At 39.6% G+C, this 18,095-nt stretch overlaps 1 protein-coding gene across 2 annotated transcripts; it reads right to left on the reverse strand.

The window, feature by feature from the left end:
* Positions 1 to 936: 936 nt before the first annotated feature.
* Positions 937 to 16,410, reverse strand: LOC134640126 (exportin-5). Of its 2 annotated transcripts, none has more exons than XM_063491740.1 (32): positions 16,177 to 16,410; positions 15,533 to 15,654; positions 15,372 to 15,444; positions 15,154 to 15,291; positions 13,641 to 13,823; positions 13,518 to 13,544; positions 13,234 to 13,419; positions 12,263 to 12,339; positions 11,998 to 12,088; positions 11,832 to 11,915; positions 11,606 to 11,731; positions 11,426 to 11,516; positions 11,200 to 11,328; positions 10,678 to 10,793; positions 10,424 to 10,579; positions 10,229 to 10,270; positions 10,055 to 10,144; positions 9,735 to 9,934; positions 9,553 to 9,655; positions 8,676 to 8,857; positions 8,464 to 8,564; positions 8,277 to 8,373; positions 8,028 to 8,164; positions 6,527 to 6,624; positions 6,387 to 6,433; positions 6,079 to 6,188; positions 4,957 to 5,016; positions 4,752 to 4,846; positions 4,558 to 4,665; positions 3,590 to 3,727; positions 3,039 to 3,203; positions 937 to 2,774 (listed from the first exon to the last, which is right to left on the reverse strand). In XM_063491740.1, the coding sequence occupies exons 1-32, from the start codon at positions 16,276 to 16,278 to the stop codon at positions 2,628 to 2,630; spliced, it is 3,621 nt and encodes a 1,206-aa protein (XP_063347810.1). In that variant the 5' UTR covers positions 16,279 to 16,410; the 3' UTR covers positions 937 to 2,627. The 2 variants fall into 2 exon arrangements, with proteins under 2 accessions (XP_063347810.1, XP_063347809.1); XM_063491739.1 differs by having other exon boundaries at positions 11,998 to 12,175.
* Positions 16,411 to 18,095: the final 1,685 nt, after the last annotated feature.

Raw genomic sequence — 18,095 nt, forward strand, 5'->3', positions numbered from 1 at the left:
TCATCAAAACGGTAGAAACCACAAAACGCAATGGAGCGGCTGCCATCGATTCTTTACTGCTCTTCTTCTTTCCTCCTCAATGAGTTTGTTTTTTTTTTGGTTTTTTTTACGGCAGCTGGTACATAGCAATTGCTGCTTTACCGCCCCCTACCGGTCTGAGCGTGAATTGCCTTTCCTTAAGCTGCTGAGGCCAGGTGGATTTGTCTAAATGTGATCGCGAAATCTCTCCCGAATTGAATACTTCTCCATAATACACGCACCAATAAGATTAATATAGCGACTGATAAATGAAAATGTTTAGGCAGTTTTGAAGGACTATAAAAGCAATTAAACTGACCAAAACAGTTTGATGCAGAATTGAAAAGTACAGATTTGGCAATATAATGCGATTTGGGTGATTACAGTGTCTCTCTCTCTCTCCTTCTTGTGTTTTGGAGAATTAGACTACAGCGTGAGCTTATCACCCTGCTTGTAAAAATGTGTAAAAACCTTACACACCTTAAGAGCACTGCTAATAGTATATTGTAGTTTAATATGCATAACAGACATAAATTAAGGTCTAATGGGTCAAGTTATGGTCAATATCCACATGATTAAAATATTTGTTCACCTCAGTTTACTGGTTTTGATACTAGATCTGAACGGGATCTAGTATCAAATATTCCTTTTTAAAAAAAAAAAAAAAAAATCTATCAATAGATCTTTAAACTCCAAGCACAAAGAATATGGGAGTCTGAAAACATTCCCCATCTTTCAAGTATTTTTTCCCCCTTTCAAGATTTAGTTTCAGTTTTCAAAGCTACATCCCCATTAAGGTCATTTTAATGTTTTAGATGCTGCATCTGGAAATTAATTTATAGAAAAATATGTGAACATGCTGTAATTGATGTACTATAAATAGAGGGAAAAATGAAGATACTGTTGTTGTTGTTTTTATTCAAAAACAAAAATATAAACCACACTACACTTTTAAAAAGCCTATTTTCTCCTTTGTACATTACATTTTAGTGTTGAACACATTTAAAAATAACCACATGTGAACAATCAGCACAAAGACAGGGAAAACAGTTTGATGATAAAAGGAAAACAGTTTTGATAACTAACAAAGTACTTCAGCTTGCTTTAGGTTCAACAGCATTCAAGATGTAGAAAAAGTCTACATGGATTTGAAGATAGTTTAATTTAAAAAAAAAAAACAACAATAAAAAAAACAAAACAAAACAAAAAAAACTGCTTTCATGGCTCCATAAGAGCAAAACTCATCCAACAAATTATCCTGAAAAACAATCCCTTGCACAATAAAGGAATGTAGTGCTGGTTCACCTTTCTTCCTGGTTGGCAAAACCAGTATTGAAAAAAATAAAATAAAATAAAAACAAAACAAAAACCAGACAGCAAGAACACAACAGGACACAACAGAACACTTGGATTAAGCTACACATTAGTTGAGTCCACTGTTAAATACTCCTTAAGTTACATTTAATTAGATTTGTCAGACAACTGTCTGCTCACAAATTTACAATGAGTGTTTTGGCACAGACTGCGGTTGTATCATTTGTAGTATGATATGTGCTCTGTATTAAATTAACAATTCGAAACAGTACACGGGCTGTTTTCACATGTGGCGATATGAAGAACTGGCAAAAAATAACTGCAAAACAGACCGCCGTTCTGTTTACGTCTACAATAAATCATTCATATAATCCATTACTTTTTCCCCCTCTTAGTTTATACATAGACAGAGGAACTTTACCCCATTATAAAGAACATCACACTCGAGGTACCATCAGCACATCCTTCAGAATCAGAAAATTAATTCAAGCTGGTCCAGTCAATAGAAAAAAAAAAAACCCCAAAACAAAACAAAAAGTGAACAGAGAAATGTGCACCAGCAGTTTTTCCCCATCGGGTCGTTCTTTTCGACGCGGGATGCAACAGCAGCATGGGTACCAACGTATCTGCCAACGCTAACCTCCAAAATGTATTCTTTAATTTTTTTGGAAAGAAAAAAAAAAAAAAAAGTCCACCTGTTCACATGCCATAACACAAATGCACTCTTTCCCTCATCGTACCCCAACAGGCTAACTGCACGCTGACCTGCTTTACTTGCTTTGCTTACTTGGATATGATTAACTGCAAGTTGCTACACTTAATAGTTCCTCTTGTGTCCTGATGTTGGAAAATGGAAAAATACAGCGACTAAAAATGAAAATGCCCAAAGTAAAATAAGAATGCAGAAAAGTCTTAAATAAAACTAGTCTTGTGGCTCTTTACAGCTTCTGCAGCCGTGCAAATATTAATGGTTAAATATTAATTAAGAACTTCATTCTGAAATAATGCCTACAGATTTCTGTAGCGTCTACAAATCTCATTTATGTGCAAAAGGAACTAAGTCCTCTACTTTGTGATACTTGACTGTACAAATGACTAGCAGTTATAAGGCATGAACGGTGGCATTTGCACGATGTAGGTTAAAAGAAAAGACGACCTACTGAAGCAACACGAGTGTTGACAGATACGTTAGGTAGCGCCACACTGCCCCAGCTGGAGGATGTTTAGGAGAGACGGTGGTCCGTACACACAACTCCGTCTTCAGTCAGTGTGAAGTCTTGACTCGCTTTGTGTTCCTACAGGGCATCATTCTCGGGAGAGAAGAGAGCTGCCAGGCCCAGAGGTTCACTGTTCACTATATCCTTATCTGGCTTCGGCTTTTTAAAGAGCGATGGAAGATTCCGGATATGAACCTCCTTCCTGAACTGCTGGCACAGAGCTTTCTGTTGGCAGGGGACAGGTAGAGGAAAGGTTAAACAGAGCTATCCCAGACCTGCAGGAAAGAATTTCATTAGAGTGTCCGGCCCTGTTGAGCTGCTGAACATTTTTCTGCTGCGGAGAACAGAAGATTTACAACACAGCCAGAATCACTCTGCTGAGTAATGACTTGCACTAAAAGGCCAGCGTCTATGGTTACTCCTAATGAGCCATCTACAGTCGGATATACTAGAGAAGCACTGCTCTCTAGTGGGGAAATGTAGCATTACCCCAACAGTTCCTGCAATAAGCTTCCTGAACTGGTCTTTTCTCTTCTTTTCTCCAAACTTCTGGGCACTGGGGTCCATGAGCCTGTGGTCATACTGGTCCAGAGCCTCCAAATTGATGTTTGGGATCTGGGTCATCACTCCTCTCAGCTCCATATAGCGAGGCCGCTAACAGGGACACAGACATTTAAAAAGGATACAATATAAGGAAGCAAGATGATATGAAACTTAAATTTTGGGAATGTATTACACCCGTCTCCAAAACAAAAGTCAATTTTACTTCATCCCAAAGACAGACATTATTTGTCATGCAAAACTCTCAAATCTTCGCCGATTCCAGCTTTGCAAATTCGTGTTTGTTTTTTTGTAAGTTTACATCTTGAAAAATCTTTCATTCTGATCAAGACTTTTTCACTATAATCTGTCATTTTATAGGTCAAAGCAGAATATAGACAACAGATTAATTAGTAGTGAAAGTAAAATAAGTCCTCTAAAGGGCGGGAAAAAAAGAGCAAATATGTAAATATGTCAGATATGTTCAAAATTTGCCTCACCAGGTTTTCATAGATGAGCATTGCCAACTGAGAGAGGGTAGAGCTGCAGACCTCATGCTGCCCATGAACTTGAAGGCCCCTGAGAACGCTGGTAAAGAACCACGTAACAGCTTCAGTAAGAAGATTACCCGCAACAACCTGGAGACAAGAGAAATATAAAGCTATGCAAGACACTTATTCAGCCACCTCCCAGGTCAAAGATCGTTAGATTTTAGGGATGTGTTTGTTAAATCCTGCTTTCATACGGATGCTACCTGACGCCAGTACCAATGTCTTGTGTATTTTGTTTTGTAGGCATTTGTTTTTGTTGGTACTCTCCTCTTTTGTTACAGAGAATCAAAGAAGTCTTCATTATACATGAATAACTTTAAGGTACTTTAGCCTTTTGTCACACCATCTTCAAGCACCCAAATGCAAAACTGACAGAAAAACACCAGATTAAAACATGAACGTGAACATTTGGCCTACACTGATGTTAAGCTGATAATTCATCACATCTTTACAAATCCCTTAAATGACATCCATAAATATTGCTATTTAAAATCTTGAAATGTATTTTTTCGTAACCTCAAAAGGTAAAAAGGTAAAAATGTACTGTTGATGCCAACCACCGTTTCCTGTGTAAGCCTATAGCATTTCAGTCCTCTGTGCTATAAACCACCAATGTTACCCAACACTCTTACTTAATAAAATCTCCTTAAATACACTAAGCACAGGCTTATGTTTTGGGTCATATATACACTGTGATGCTGAAATCAATCCTAAACAAATGCACAACTTATTCTTGCTTACGTAGCATTTCATTATAAAATACAGTCCTCAGGAAACCTGTTGTGCATACTTGAGTCCCACATTTAAAGACATCTGGGTTAAATATAGCCAGACAGCCTGTGCATAAAAGCAACGTGTGTGATGAGAGCATCAAAAAAAGCTGCTGCCTTGTATTTAGGTTAGATTAAATGTGCTACCTGCCGCAGCAGAGTCCAGCAGACCAGGGAAGCAGTGCGATGACAGTTGGTGGCATCCTTCCAGGAAAGTGAGGTAAAGGACAGGGTCAGCAGGGACATGTAGAGGTTCTGAGAAATGAAAAAGAAGCATTACGTTTTTAATAATGTACAACTGTGCTTTCCTCTGAATGATACGTGATGCGTTTTAGGTCGACCTCATGCTTCAGGAGACATTTCCCCAGCTCTGTCAGCTCCTCTGTGGGCTGAGCAGGAGACGCTGACTGCACTGAATCCATCATCATATCTTCCTCTGCAAGAGCATGTTTCAACAACAACAACAAAAAATTTTAATTAAAAATAAAGAGATACGCCAGAATAAAAATCATCCAGTTAATTCAAATTCTCCAGTTTTACTCTTACCATCCATTTCCTCCTTATTGGCTGCAGGTTCAGATACCTTTCTGGAAATACAGGTCACAGCTAAAACAAAAGGAAGAGACAATTGTGATGTTTTGACAACTGAACTTCCACCTTTAAAAGCTAATTTAAAGACAGCTACAAAAAACCAACCAACCAACCAAACCCACTACATAGGCACAAAGCCTTGGACATTCATTGCACAATGCACAGTAACAGCAAAAATCCTTAAACTGTTTACCTAAGCCGCTATCAATGCACAAAAAGCTTCATGTTCAAAAAAGAAGTTCTCTTTGAATTACACTTCAAAATTACCAGCATTTCTGCACTGATGAGTGATCAGACTATACTAAACCAAACTAAAATACATGTTAAGCAGTCACTCACAATGCAGGCTGAAAAAGAGTGTGCACTCTTAAGTTTAGTGTCTTGATTAGATGCTCAATCATCCAGGTAAGGAAATCCCCAAAACCTGATTCTGTTCATCTGGACGTAGCGTTTTCAGTGGGAGAAACATTTCCTTGAGTCAGAGATGGTCTTTCCCTTTTTACTGAAAACGCTACGTCCAGATGAACAGATTCAACTTTTGGAGGGGATCTTAAATTTCGTACTTTAAATACCACTTTGGCAGCAACATCCTCAATCAAATATTATCTGCCAATCAGACTTTGTATGACTTTTGTTTATAAGAAGGTGAAATTCTCTGCAAACACTTCCACTTTTAGCTCCTTATTGGAGGACTTGACTCCAGAGAGCTCAGGGAGAAGTCATTAAGGCAGAGTTTCACATCTTTTCTGCAGCCCTTCTGTGAGTGGCTCCTTGTTCAATAATGGCATAAAAAGTACAACTGTTTGTTATTTATGTATGTATTGTGCTTTTATACTTCTCATAATCTGGATAAACTCAGACATAAGCTTATCACTCACCAAAGACAAATCCTACTGGATAGAAAAATCTACCACAAAATGTAGAATTACAGCTTTGTCTTTGTGGCTGAGATTTGCACTTTTCTGATTTGCTCTGAAACCAACATTAGCTCCAAAAGCTCAACTTTTACAACTTGGCAAAAGTGCATTAGAATGAACATGTATGTGAGTGGGAAGCAGTACTAAAGACACTACTTACTGAGAAGTTCCAGCACCTCCCTTGTCAGCAGGCGTACTACTTGCTCTTCCAACATCTCCTGGGTCACTTGGGTTTCCTGACAAACCAACTCCTCCTCCTCCTGCTCACCACTGAAAAAAAAAGAAAAAAAAGAAAGGAAAATTATATTCAGCAAAACTAAGCAGTGATTTTTTTTAAACTGCAATTGAAAAATTTCCATTCCAGATAAGAAAAGTCTTCATTATGGTCTATATTTGAGGCATGTGTGTGTTATTTTTGTCTTATGGACTGAAAATTCATTTGATCACAAACACTGTGCCAAAACTTACTTGATAGATGTCCGCTGGTTGATGACCTGCCACCTCATGTTGAGTCTCTGAAGCAGTAATAAGAAACAAAGCCATGATATTTAGCACATTTTAGGCTAAAAAGTTTAAAAGAAGAGAACAGTGGGTGTGGAAATCCTGACCTGCAGCATGTAGCCGAACAATGGTCCCAGCAGAGGGCAGAGTAGACTTTCATAGTACTCCTGGGGACAAGACAGCACCAGCTGCCTCAGAAACAGACGTACACTTGTCAAGGAAATGTAAAGTTTACGTAAAGCTAGGGCTGGGCGATATGGCCTAAAATCCCTATCGCGATATAATTTGAAGCACGTGCGGTAACGATACATATCGCGATATATTCTTTTCTTCTGTATAATGTATTTTACACACTATAAGGCACACTTAAAATCCTTTAATTTTCTTAAAATCGAGAGTGTGCCTTATGTATGAATTCTGGTTGTGCTTACTGACCTCGAACCGATTTGGGCGTGCAGAAATCTGTTAAAAATGTTTTAGTACAACTTTGGTAAGCCGCACTGCTTGATGGATTGTCAGAGCATTACGGCTGCCGTAGTGAGGAGCTTCGCGGAGTAATCTGGGTCCAAAACTCTGTCCGCTTCAAGTCCCAAAGTCAAACGAATACTGAGAGTTAAAAACGGTCTAAATTCTTTCATCTTTAATAAAATCATCAGCGTTGCTGCTTTACCAGGTGTAACAATTAAGTTTAACATCCAGGCATCCATGAAAACAGAATTTATTACATTTAACGGAGTTAGAAGTTAACAGGAAGTTCGCTCGCTAGTTTACACGTAAACATGACATACCATGTTCTGACTGAGAGATTTTTGAAACTAATTAAAACGTACAGCTCTGCTACCACTTCCAACATAAATGAAGACAGAAAACTAAACAGCAGTGGCGTTTGCAGGGTTACTGAAGTTGGACTACCTGGTATATAATGTTCTGCTACGTGATTGCTAGCGACACAGCTATGTTAGCATAACATTAGCACAGTGAAGCTGGAGGATGAACGCCAACTTTTTTTTCCACTCGATAAAAGTTAACGTGAGGGATTCTGGTGGTCAGGGACAAATGCAAACCCATAGCAGGATGCTATACACGGGGCAAAATTCAGTCAGGAGAACAACTGAGATTATTCATCCACAATACGAGGTTAGTTATTAATATACTGCAACAACATGGGAATAGAACAGCTGCGAGAGAATTCAACATTGATGAATCAATGTTACGGAAGTGGAGGAAGCGCAGTTTTTGGCTTTCCCCATATTTCAAAAGTGCTTCATTTCTTTGCTATGACTGTCGCCCTTCATAATTTGCAGATGATAATGGTTGTAGCCGCTGCGATGCTTTCGACCAAAACAGGCGCAGCTTGATGACATCATCAACATGCGCTATCGCGATAGAGCGGTATAGTCAAAATCTCTATCGTTGGCCAAATTTATGTTTCTATCGTATATCGTTTATATCGCCCACCCCTACGTAAAGCTTTAGTTCAGTTTTAATTATGTCAGGTCTTGCAGGCCAGTGTGCATCACTGAATTGGAGCATGGAGGAGAAGGGGAAAAGAATCTGGGGGGAGGGACTGACCAAATCAAATGGAGAAAAAAAAACAACTAAGGATATGAATCATTGGGCGAAGTCTGTGATCGGGCACATGGTCGAGGGAGATGAAAGCAGAGCCAGCTATTCCTTCAGCCAACTTGTCGATGTTGTAGAACTCCTGCTGCAGGGACACACCTGCACTTCCCAGGATTTGGTAGCTACATGGATAAAAACAGCAAAATTGGAGGTAAACTTAATTTAACAACATGTAAGGTATATAAAAAGCCAAGAAAAACTTGGGGTAAAAGCTGTCAAAGCCACTGTTCTCACCAGTTATCATATAATGTGCAGAAAAATCCCTGCATGCGCTCTATCGTGGTTTTACACACGGGAGAGTCGTAAATATCCAAAAGATGATGAGAGAGACCTGTAGACGGGATGCACTTAAGTTTGACCACAGTCTTTTTTAAGGTGATTGCCGACTTCTGGTAAAAAGTGTGGACAAAACTCCTCTTACCAAGAACCACTTTCTTCTCACTATCCATGATCTCATGAGCTCTGCTGAAGGTCTCACTGAGACGGGCCATGTTCTCAGGCAGGAAAAGACTGTTGTGGGTCCTGCAGTGAGGTATAACAAGAGGGGAAAGTCAATGATCAACATATCAGTACGGTAAAAAGGATAATTAATAATTTTTTACAAATTTCTGTAACATCATGCTACAAGCGCACCTGATTAGTGCCAGTAAATTGGGCAGCAAAATCAGAAACTGGGCAGTGCAGGGGTTCCTGTACATGGGAGCTCCAGCAGGAGTGTAGCCCACAACAAAGCCACCAGCCTTGGCCTCCTCCAGGTCTGCAGGCCAGTGTGCCCGCTTCACCACTGCCAATATGGCATACAAACAGAAGCTCAACTAGAGGAGGATTCAATTAAAAAGAAAATACAAAAAAAAGGATTAAACAGTTACAAGTTACTTTGTTACAACTAACTACAAGCAATTTTTATCCGTTCTTATAACGCGACTGCCTTTGAAATTTTGTGTCATATCTATCACCAGCATTTTTAGTTTGTCAAATAATTTTGTTTATCATCAAATAGCTTAAAAAAAAAGTTTTTCCATTCGCCACAGCTGCACTCTGTGTTTATTTCTAATCAGCAAATTTAACCATGCTGCGTTAGATTAGGTTAAAAGCCTTGCTACACCTAGTCACAGTCACATAGCTGCTACAAAACCTCAGGGCCTACACCCGGATGGCTTTCAGCTTTGTTTATTAATAAAATATAAACTCCAAAGACAAGCCAAAAACTGCGTCAGAATTTGAAATATGAGCTTTTGTGGCTGGTGCAAAAAAAATAAAAAATTGGTGACATGGCGCATTCTGTCTGGAAAGTTTTTCTTTGCTTACGTAATAAACAACTTACACAACGCAAAAAACAAGTTTCGTCAGTGAGCACACGTGTAGCCATGTGCAACGTCTTTAAAAGGTCAAATAACGTCTGTTTCCCTTCCGACATTTTGTCATTAAACAAGAGTGAGACAAGCAAACCTACAGTGATCTCCAATGGCAGTATCCCTCCACATAAATGAGTTCACGCCTATACACTTACTCTGCCTCTATTAATGGCTGCTGTATCTGCATCTTCATTTTGCTCCGTGACCACCTTATCTGCTCCAATAAAGGACAAGAATGTGTCTGGGTTCCACAACACACTGAAACACAAAGAAGAGAAAACTATCATTTATCGCTATTGTGTTCAATTTGAGGCAAACTGAGAGAATTCAAACTCACTGTCTTATCTCATTTGAAGTCCACTCTGCAACCACTGAGGCCATCAGTTCATCTACAAACGCCTTCTGCTTCTCATAGTCTTTGAACTGGTTACTGATGAGAACCAGAGCTTCCATCAGGGCGCATTTCTCCATGTGAGTGAGCGCGACTCCGCTCGAAAACAGTTCTTTCACATGATTGTAAAACATCTCAAAACAAGGCTGTAGAAAGAAAATAGGGCATCATTAAAGACACTGACTTACTTCTATACAGAAAAGTGTACTTCAGAAAGATAAATTATCATTAGTTATTAAGCTAACTGGAATAGAATAGTCCATTACCAGCATATACTGTGGGTAATCCCGGCAGATTTTTATGATGGAAGAACAGGCGTGCCTCCTCACATTCTTCACAGCTCGAGTCCAAGGTGCCTGAAGACATCAGGAGAATACATTTATTGTTTTCCACAGTTGTCATGAAGATGAAGTAAAAATGACTCAGTGAAGGAAACTTACTTTGGGTTCGTGATCAATTTCAAATGTGACGGCCTTAAAGAGCTGCAGGACAAAACAAAATGAGCTGAAGGTGTAAATACAAGAAACATCACCACCGAGCAAAAATATGTGACAGGAGGAACTTTCTGATTGATTTTTGACAAACTACATTCACATAGTAAATGTTATTCAGGAACCAGTAACAGCTCAGCTTACCCTGATGAGGACCTGTGGCAGGAAGTGTGGTCTGTGTATGGCCAATGGGAAAAGGGCAGAGACGTTGGTGAGCACACAGGACAAAATGAGCGGGTCTTTGGTTTTGTAGTTCAGCACGGCTTGCAGGAGCTCCATGCTCTGATCAATGGGTAACTTCTACAAGGCAGAAGGAGCGAAAGCCTTCATTATTAGTTTGACTACGATTACTTTTACACTGCTATTTCCATTCTGTTACAGAAAACTTGTTCCTTTACCTCCTCATCCACACTTTTAATGATCTGCGAGACCATGCATTCCATGAAGACCGTCATTGCATCCCACTGGACCACTGAAGGGGACAAGAGGGAACACAGGCCCTCTGCAGTCTTAGCTAGAGAGATGCAAAGGGAGAGGCGCCCATTCACGGCAGATTCAGCCATCAATATGGAAATGAAACTTGTGTTTAAGGTTTTGCTAAGGATGTGCTGCACAAAAAAAGTTGGCATCAGGGTCAATATCAGCCAATAATATATCAGCGCGTCCCCAATTTGCACTTAGTGTCCTTAAAAGACTCGAAAGGATACTGTAAAGCTTATATGTTAGTAGCAATATGAGTTTGCTATTCCCAAACTGACTGCTCTAGTTTCCCCAATTAACTCCAGGCTTAAATTATTGTAATATTATTACGTATTTTACATGATGAATTAACTATCGGCATATGGCCATAAAAATCCCTTCAAGCAGTAAACCAAAACAGTGATCATTTCCTCTTTGGTATTGTGTCAAAGACTACTTACATGCGTTATCTCCAGTATCTATTGGGCTAGTAATCTGATACTGTAACCATTCTGCTCCTATCCGGAAAGCCTCTAGAGGAACAATGCGGCATGCGCTCCTCAAAACTTCCCCCTGCTGCGCTCGGAAAGCTGCAAAGCACCAAAAGAAACAATGAAAACCATAAAGGTATGCACAAAATAAAAGAGTCAGAACTACTGAAGCAAAACTTGAATCCCCGGTACTTACAATTAAAAAAAGAGTTGAAGTCCTCATCACTGTCAAAGTCCACACGGGAGTACTCGCAGCTTGGGTTATTGTCTCTAGACGGGAACCCAGCCTAAGGAGGGGAAGACAGATGAAAGTTATTAACACTTTGTTTGGCTTTAGGTCACACTGTGAAGGATATTGCTGTCACCACGACCTCACCTTAACTAAGTTGGTCATAGAGGCTCTGAGAAATTTGACAGCCATCTTGACAACAGCTGCATCCTTTGAAAGAGCCTCATGTCTGAACAAAGCTCCCCATGTCGCCATGGTTGAGGACTTTAAAAACTTCAGTGTAATAAAGAGAAAAGTCATTTTCTTTACACGCTGTTCACTCAAATGAAATTTTACTTCAAAAGGGTCCAATCTTTTTCCTGAGGTATCTCACCTGACTGGAATGCGTAGTGAAGGCTAAAAGGGCTTCCATGTACTTGCTGAGGTTTGCAGGTACTTCAACCTCTACGTCTGAACCCTGGGAAGAAAAGATGAGAAACTGTTACCCATCTTCAATCTTAAAACGAATATCTAAAGTGCTTAAAAATGGCCAAACTTACCACTAATGAGCAAAGCTGACCTCCCAAAGCACACAGGACCTGACAGAGCCTCTTCAGGAAGATGTAACGCCGCTCCACCACCTCCACTGCTCTAGAGGTACACATAGAGGGCTCTGAGTCACGGCTACTTAATGATAATTCTGCGGATTTCTGACATATCGCAAGTCCATCTGCTGACCTGTAAGCAGACACGCAAACCATTAAATTGCAGTAGAAGTGGCAGCATGAAGCCAGCAGAGACATGGAGAGAAGCAGCTGTACTCACTGGGCTGCAGAAAGAATATACTGGATGGCCACATCATCAAACAGAAGCATGAATGGTTTCCTCTCTTCCAGCTTGCCCTGTGGCAGAATGACAGATTATTAAATGGTAGTAAAAAAACTATAGCTTACCATAATGTAGTATTACTGGTCTGATCTGCAAGACTACTCTAAATCCCAAAAAGAAAGCCTCTAAATTATCAAAAATAGAGTAGTTATTTTAATAGTAAAATCTCTCAAAGTGTATAAGGATTTTTAAAAAGACAGGTTAAACAAATATTTCCCATCCTCAACACTTATTTACTCATTGTATTCCCATTTATCCATGGGGAGGATTGTGTCAAACAAGCATCCCGCGTGAAATTTCTGCCAAATTTCCTGAGTTTCCTAATTTTGACTGAGTTATTGCTGAAAATATAACACTATTAATATGATCATTAGAAATTCTACTCAAAGTTCTATTATGGCAGAAATTTTATGACTGTCCAATAAAAGAAAAAAACAAGTCAGTTATGATGACCGGGATATGAGCTCTATAGGTGACCTTAATCCTACCTGGAACCTAGAGGAAACGGACTCATGGACTTGTTCAGACTCATACCTTGTTGTCATTGTATGATTCACATGTCCTGATTAGGCTTGTGCATTGCTCGTGTAATTATGGTTATAATAGCACAATGCATATAAACGTTAAAGCAATTTAACAGCAAAAAACAATTCTGGAGGACTTATTAGTATATTCAGAGGATCACACTGATGAAAGCTGCTGGGAAAAGAAACTGGAAAAGCTTGTCTGGCAATTCTATCATCTCGTAAATGACCACATGGAGGCCCTGTTGCTTTGGCTCCCCAAAGAAATCCAGATATTTTTTTTTTTTTTTTTTTTCAAAAGAAGGTTGCATACAGCAGTGCCTACTTGACAAACCGAGACAAAATCTCTTGAAAGCCATCATGAATACTGTCCCAGCGACTCACCTTGCGGCTCATAGCAATGAGCAGACACTCCGCTGCCTCGAGCTGCAGCTCCGGCTCACTCAGCAGCAGACACAAAATCTCCAGCAGATGACAGTTTCCGGAGGTTATGTACACCAGAGCGACCCAGTCTATGTAGCCTGCGAGTGTATTCAGCGTAGCCACAGCAACTCGACAGTGAGCTCTCATCTGTGTGGATGAAAAATTAGAAGGGGACAATGTGAAGTAATCAAGTCGATTAACAAAGTTTAGAATATTAAAGCAGGCACACACTGACGCTTTCTTACCTGCAGTTCATTTCCAGGAGAACCTTTCTAGATTAAAACAAAAAGAAGACCAATATTGTAAAGTCAGTTTACGCTTAAATTTCTACTTTCTTGCAACACAAATGAGGTCAGGACTCCACTAACCAGTTTACGATAGTCCTCCACATTAATTTGCAGAATGCCCATCATGAAAGTGAAGATGCTTTCCATGTTTTGGGTGAGTGTCTGCTGTATGTCTCTGCGTCGCTGGGTAGGCAACGTCTGGAAGGTGATCACATCCTCAGCCAGCCTCAAAAGGATCAGCATGACCAACTCTGTCTGGGCCTCCTGTGAAAGCAAAGAGGAAGGTTTTTTTTCCTCGATTTGCTTTTATCTAGCTTTAAGTGGCTGTAACAGCAGTTTTAAAGAAGTGCTTCGTGACAAATCAACTTGGATTGTCAAGAATGTGTCTGAATGCTCACTTTTCCATAAAAGATCCAATGATAGTTTTATCAAGTCAGACCTAATAACATTTAAGCATCCATGAAAAACATGGTACAAGTTTGACTGCTTGTCATTACATTAAAGGATAAGCACGCACAAGCTTACATCTCTCTAGCATTTTAAGTTGTTCACCCCACTGAAAGAAATTATGTTTTAAAGAACGCCCCCATAAATGTGGGGACTGACAGATCTCAGGAAGCCTCAAAGCCGTTTGCTGTTTCAGCATGAAAGAGTTGTATACATTTATCAAGCAGCGTATGGTGTTTATATGTGCTCAAGCTTTTTGGAGCACTTTTAATACTTTTTAAAAAATTATCTGGAAAATATACAGTCTTCAATGTGCTACAGACCATCCAAAAAGTCTGAGCGACATATAGTATTTTATTCATCTGTTACTTAGCACTAATAATGAGGAATCTGTTTCCTTCTACTGCAGCTGTAAGGTTTATAAATGCATTTTGGAATGGTTATGTCTGTCTTTTATATACAGCGTGTTAAGTTTATGCACATAGCACAGCAGCATTAACTCCTTTTTTTCCCCTAAAGGTGTAAAATTAAAAAAACAAAACAAAAGGAGTTTTAATAGTTATTAAACCTAATCGATCATGGTTTAAGATCAAATGACAGTGTGTACTCCACTTCATTTAGGTGCGCTGACACACAACACCGCATTCAAGCAACTGCTTAATCCGTCTACCACATTCCCATAACTACACATAGGATGTAGCTGATTTTCTAAATATACAGCGACCAACTAAAAAAATCTTTTCTTAAGAATTATATATCCTTTAATATACTATCACACTTAGATATTATTATAATACTGCACAAGTACTTTGTTCATCCCTTCAGTGTTCAGAGTGGGTATGTATTAATGATGGTGGGAGAGAAAAAAAAAAAAGTAAAACCAAGCTCGATCTGAATGTCTGAAAAGGTCTACAGTTTAGTGATAAAACAAGGAAACGGAAAGAGGGTTGTTAGGTTCATATTTGGAAGGTGACGTTATCCCAGTGCCCAAGTTTACATGATGAGGCAATGGGAAAATGAATGAGTAATCCACAACTGGCCCTTATTTGCATGCAAGTTATTCCATTCTCATATTGAATCCATGCTGGCTGAGGAAACAAGTGAGATGAGGAAAAATTGAGCTTCCTGCACCGCACAGGTTACTTACCCCTTGGCTAGTGAGAGTCTCCATCTCTTTCAGCATATCTGGCCAATGCTGAGGCCATTCTCTCTTTATCATTTCCACAACTATTCGTGACAGGGCATCTTTGATGTGGCTCTCCTCGTCCAAGATAGAATGAGTACCCTGAAAAGAGACAATAGAAGGCATCAGAGCAGTACAACTGTGAACTGTGAAGTGAAGCGTCTTTCACAAATCACACTTACATTTGACAACAGCTGCATGGCGCACTCCTTCAGGTGGACTTTCTCCTGTTGCTGCATGTCGTTCCATCTGAATCTGCAGGGAGACATTAGCTTTCTGTCAAACATGGATCCCTTATCATGCGTTTTCTTTATTAAATTTACTTCAGTCACTTTCAACTTACTTGATGATATGCTCCAGGATTTGCAAACCAAAGTGTCTCACTACTGCTGGCTGGGCTTTGTCAGCTAATTGTAAGCCACATGGGACACACAATGAGCTCGTCTCTTTAAACTCTTCACAAAACTGAAGAGAAGAAAAAAGAAACCGCGTAATTTTAAAGATCAGTTAATGTTATAAGACTTTAAAGGAACACTGGTGTGAACCCACCACTACCATACACGTGGAATATGTCAGATAGCAACAGCTAATTCACAAATATTCATATAAATACTTGGATAGCAGAATGCTAATCTAGCAGCTAGGGTTAGAGTTATTCTTAGGGGCAGAATTACTCGGAATTGGTTAACTAGCCTCATTAAATCGAGCTCTGTCTTTTCACCATGTGGTTAATGGCATGAATATGAGTCCACAGTGGCTCTGGTGTTGAGGTGATAATTGTGGCATGCCGGCTAGCTCGTAAAGCATATGGCTATCATCATTGCAGGTTAAACCAACATACATGAACCGTATAAACAGCGCTGTTACTAGGAAACTACGTATAATAGCCCAATTTATCTAGCTAAGCCAGTACATTATTCTCCTTTCACAAATGAATGACAAGCTCGGCAAACTTAGCGGCTAGCTAGCAAGCGTTAACGATGCTACCTTTAGGGCCTCCAGTCGGTAAATTTGACTTGTTTCTGCGTCCATAATCACATTCACAGCTTTCACAAGCTGATCACACATGGCGGCCACCTGGTCAGCCATGACTTCAAGTAGCGTCTAACACACTGTTGAGGCGAAAGCAACTCCCTTATGCAAAGCACCTGCAGTACAGTGAGACGAGCAATACACTCAGGGAGGTACCAACGTGTACAGAATGTGCTGCTGTTGCTTCTGCTGCCGCTACTCGCGCGTTTGAACACTTTGCTCGCCGTTGAGTGGGAATTCTGGGAGTTGTAGTCTAAGATTTTTTTTTTTAAAGATCGTCTATATAAATCTAACCCATCACCTCTGAAACTGTCATATTATTAGCCACTTGAATTTAAAAAAATGTAAAAATGAAGCAAACAATATGGTTTACTTAAAAAACTAACAAAAATAAAATAAATCAAAGTACAGGAAATGTCTTCATCACGCATTATAAGTCATTACATATATGTTTAATGAGACCAGGATGTCTAAGATAACATAAAAGACCTTCTATTAGTCCCACAGTTGGGGAATTCGCATGATGACAGCAGCAAAATCAAAAGAGCAGGAATACAACAAATAGATTCCATAATAAACAGTAATTAATTAATTACAAAAATAATCTTTAACTATAATGCTATATAAAAGTACAGGAAAAATTTACACGTGTTTTGAAGTATGGCGATATCTAGGAAAGAGGGGAGTAAGCTTTTTAACCAGACAACACAATCCTGGAAAGTATGAGGATGCCCGAGGAGTGGGAAAAAGTTTACTAATACTGAGTTTCAAGTTAAAGGGTGATGTGCAGAGCTGTAGCCGTAGACGGATAAGGTTGATGAGCTATAACACGAAGTTATGGGAAAGAGTTGTTGAAGCTAGGTTGAGGGGAGAGATGACAATCAGCGAGCAGCAGTATAGCTTTACGCCGAGGAATAGCACTGAAGATGTGATTTTTTTTTTGCTTTCACACACCTCACTGTGTTGATGGAGACGTAAAGAGAAGGTCACAAGGAGCTGCTCTGTGTTTGAGGCTCTATAAAGCATATGATGGGTTCCAAGAAAGGAACTGTGGTATTTTAGCAGTGGCAGAGGGGGAGGGGGAGGGCGAGGGTACTGTAGTATATGTCTGAAGACAGCGAGACAGTGGTGAGGTGTGTGGTAGCAGTGTCAGATGGGTTCAAGATGGGGATGGGATTACATCAGAGATGTAGGAAGTCCCAGTGGTAATGAACAGGATGACAGATGAGGTCAGGCAGGAGTCTCTGTAGACTATAATGTTTGCAGATGACACTGTAATCTGAAGTGAGAGTATAAGAAGAGAAGAAAGAACTCTTCAGATTCATGATATACAGTGAGGCCATATGGGGTTTAGATGAAGCCAGGTAGAAATTTTTATTTCAGTATAAATCCTGATTACAGCGCTTATCTGAAGCAAGTTACATTTTCCCAAGTTACATTAGGTGTTGCTTGTTTATATGCTATAATTCAGCTAACTGGTCATATTAACTTTAATAATCATTCTTTTTTCATTCGTTAAGTTGTCATCTTTAATAATTAATGCTTTTACTGAACCAAACTGTTTCGCAGCTCTTTCACCTTCATCTTTCAGTTTGTGATTACTGACGGAGTGATACATCTTAAGTCTGTCCTGGCGAGGAATCATTCCTACCTCTGCTCTTTTAAATTTAATCTGCTGCTGAGAAACTGCTGAACACACTGAATGTTTTGGGGGGGTTTTTGTTGTTGTTTTTTGTTTTTTTGCACATGGTTTCAATATTAAGCGTGCGATTCTGATATTAAGACAGAAGTCAAGGCACAAAGTATACAAGTCTAGCCGGTGGTGGTGTTTTATGCTCCGGCAGGGGCGGAGCTTGAATTCCAAAGTGGAATGA

The sequence above is a fragment of the Pelmatolapia mariae genome, linkage group LG13 (assembly GCF_036321145.2).
Source record: "Pelmatolapia mariae isolate MD_Pm_ZW linkage group LG13, Pm_UMD_F_2, whole genome shotgun sequence".
NCBI classification, from domain to species: domain Eukaryota; kingdom Metazoa; phylum Chordata; class Actinopteri; order Cichliformes; family Cichlidae; genus Pelmatolapia; species Pelmatolapia mariae.

What these genes read in the sequence shown, in the direction of transcription:
- LOC134640126 (XM_063491739.1), bottom strand. Translation starts at nt 16,278, where the DNA reads ATGGCTGACCAGGTGGCCGCCATGTGTGATCAGCTTGTGAAAGCTGTG. An exon ending in AACCAGCGGACATCTATCAA is followed by an intron (nt 6,189 to 6,386) that starts GTAAGTTTTGGC and finishes TTTTTTTTTCAG; the next exon opens with TGGTGAGCAGGAGGAGGAGG. An exon ending in TGCTCATCTATGAAAACCTG is followed by an intron (nt 3,204 to 3,589) that starts GTGAGGCAAATT and finishes TGTCCCTGTTAG; the next exon opens with CGGCCTCGCTATATGGAGCT.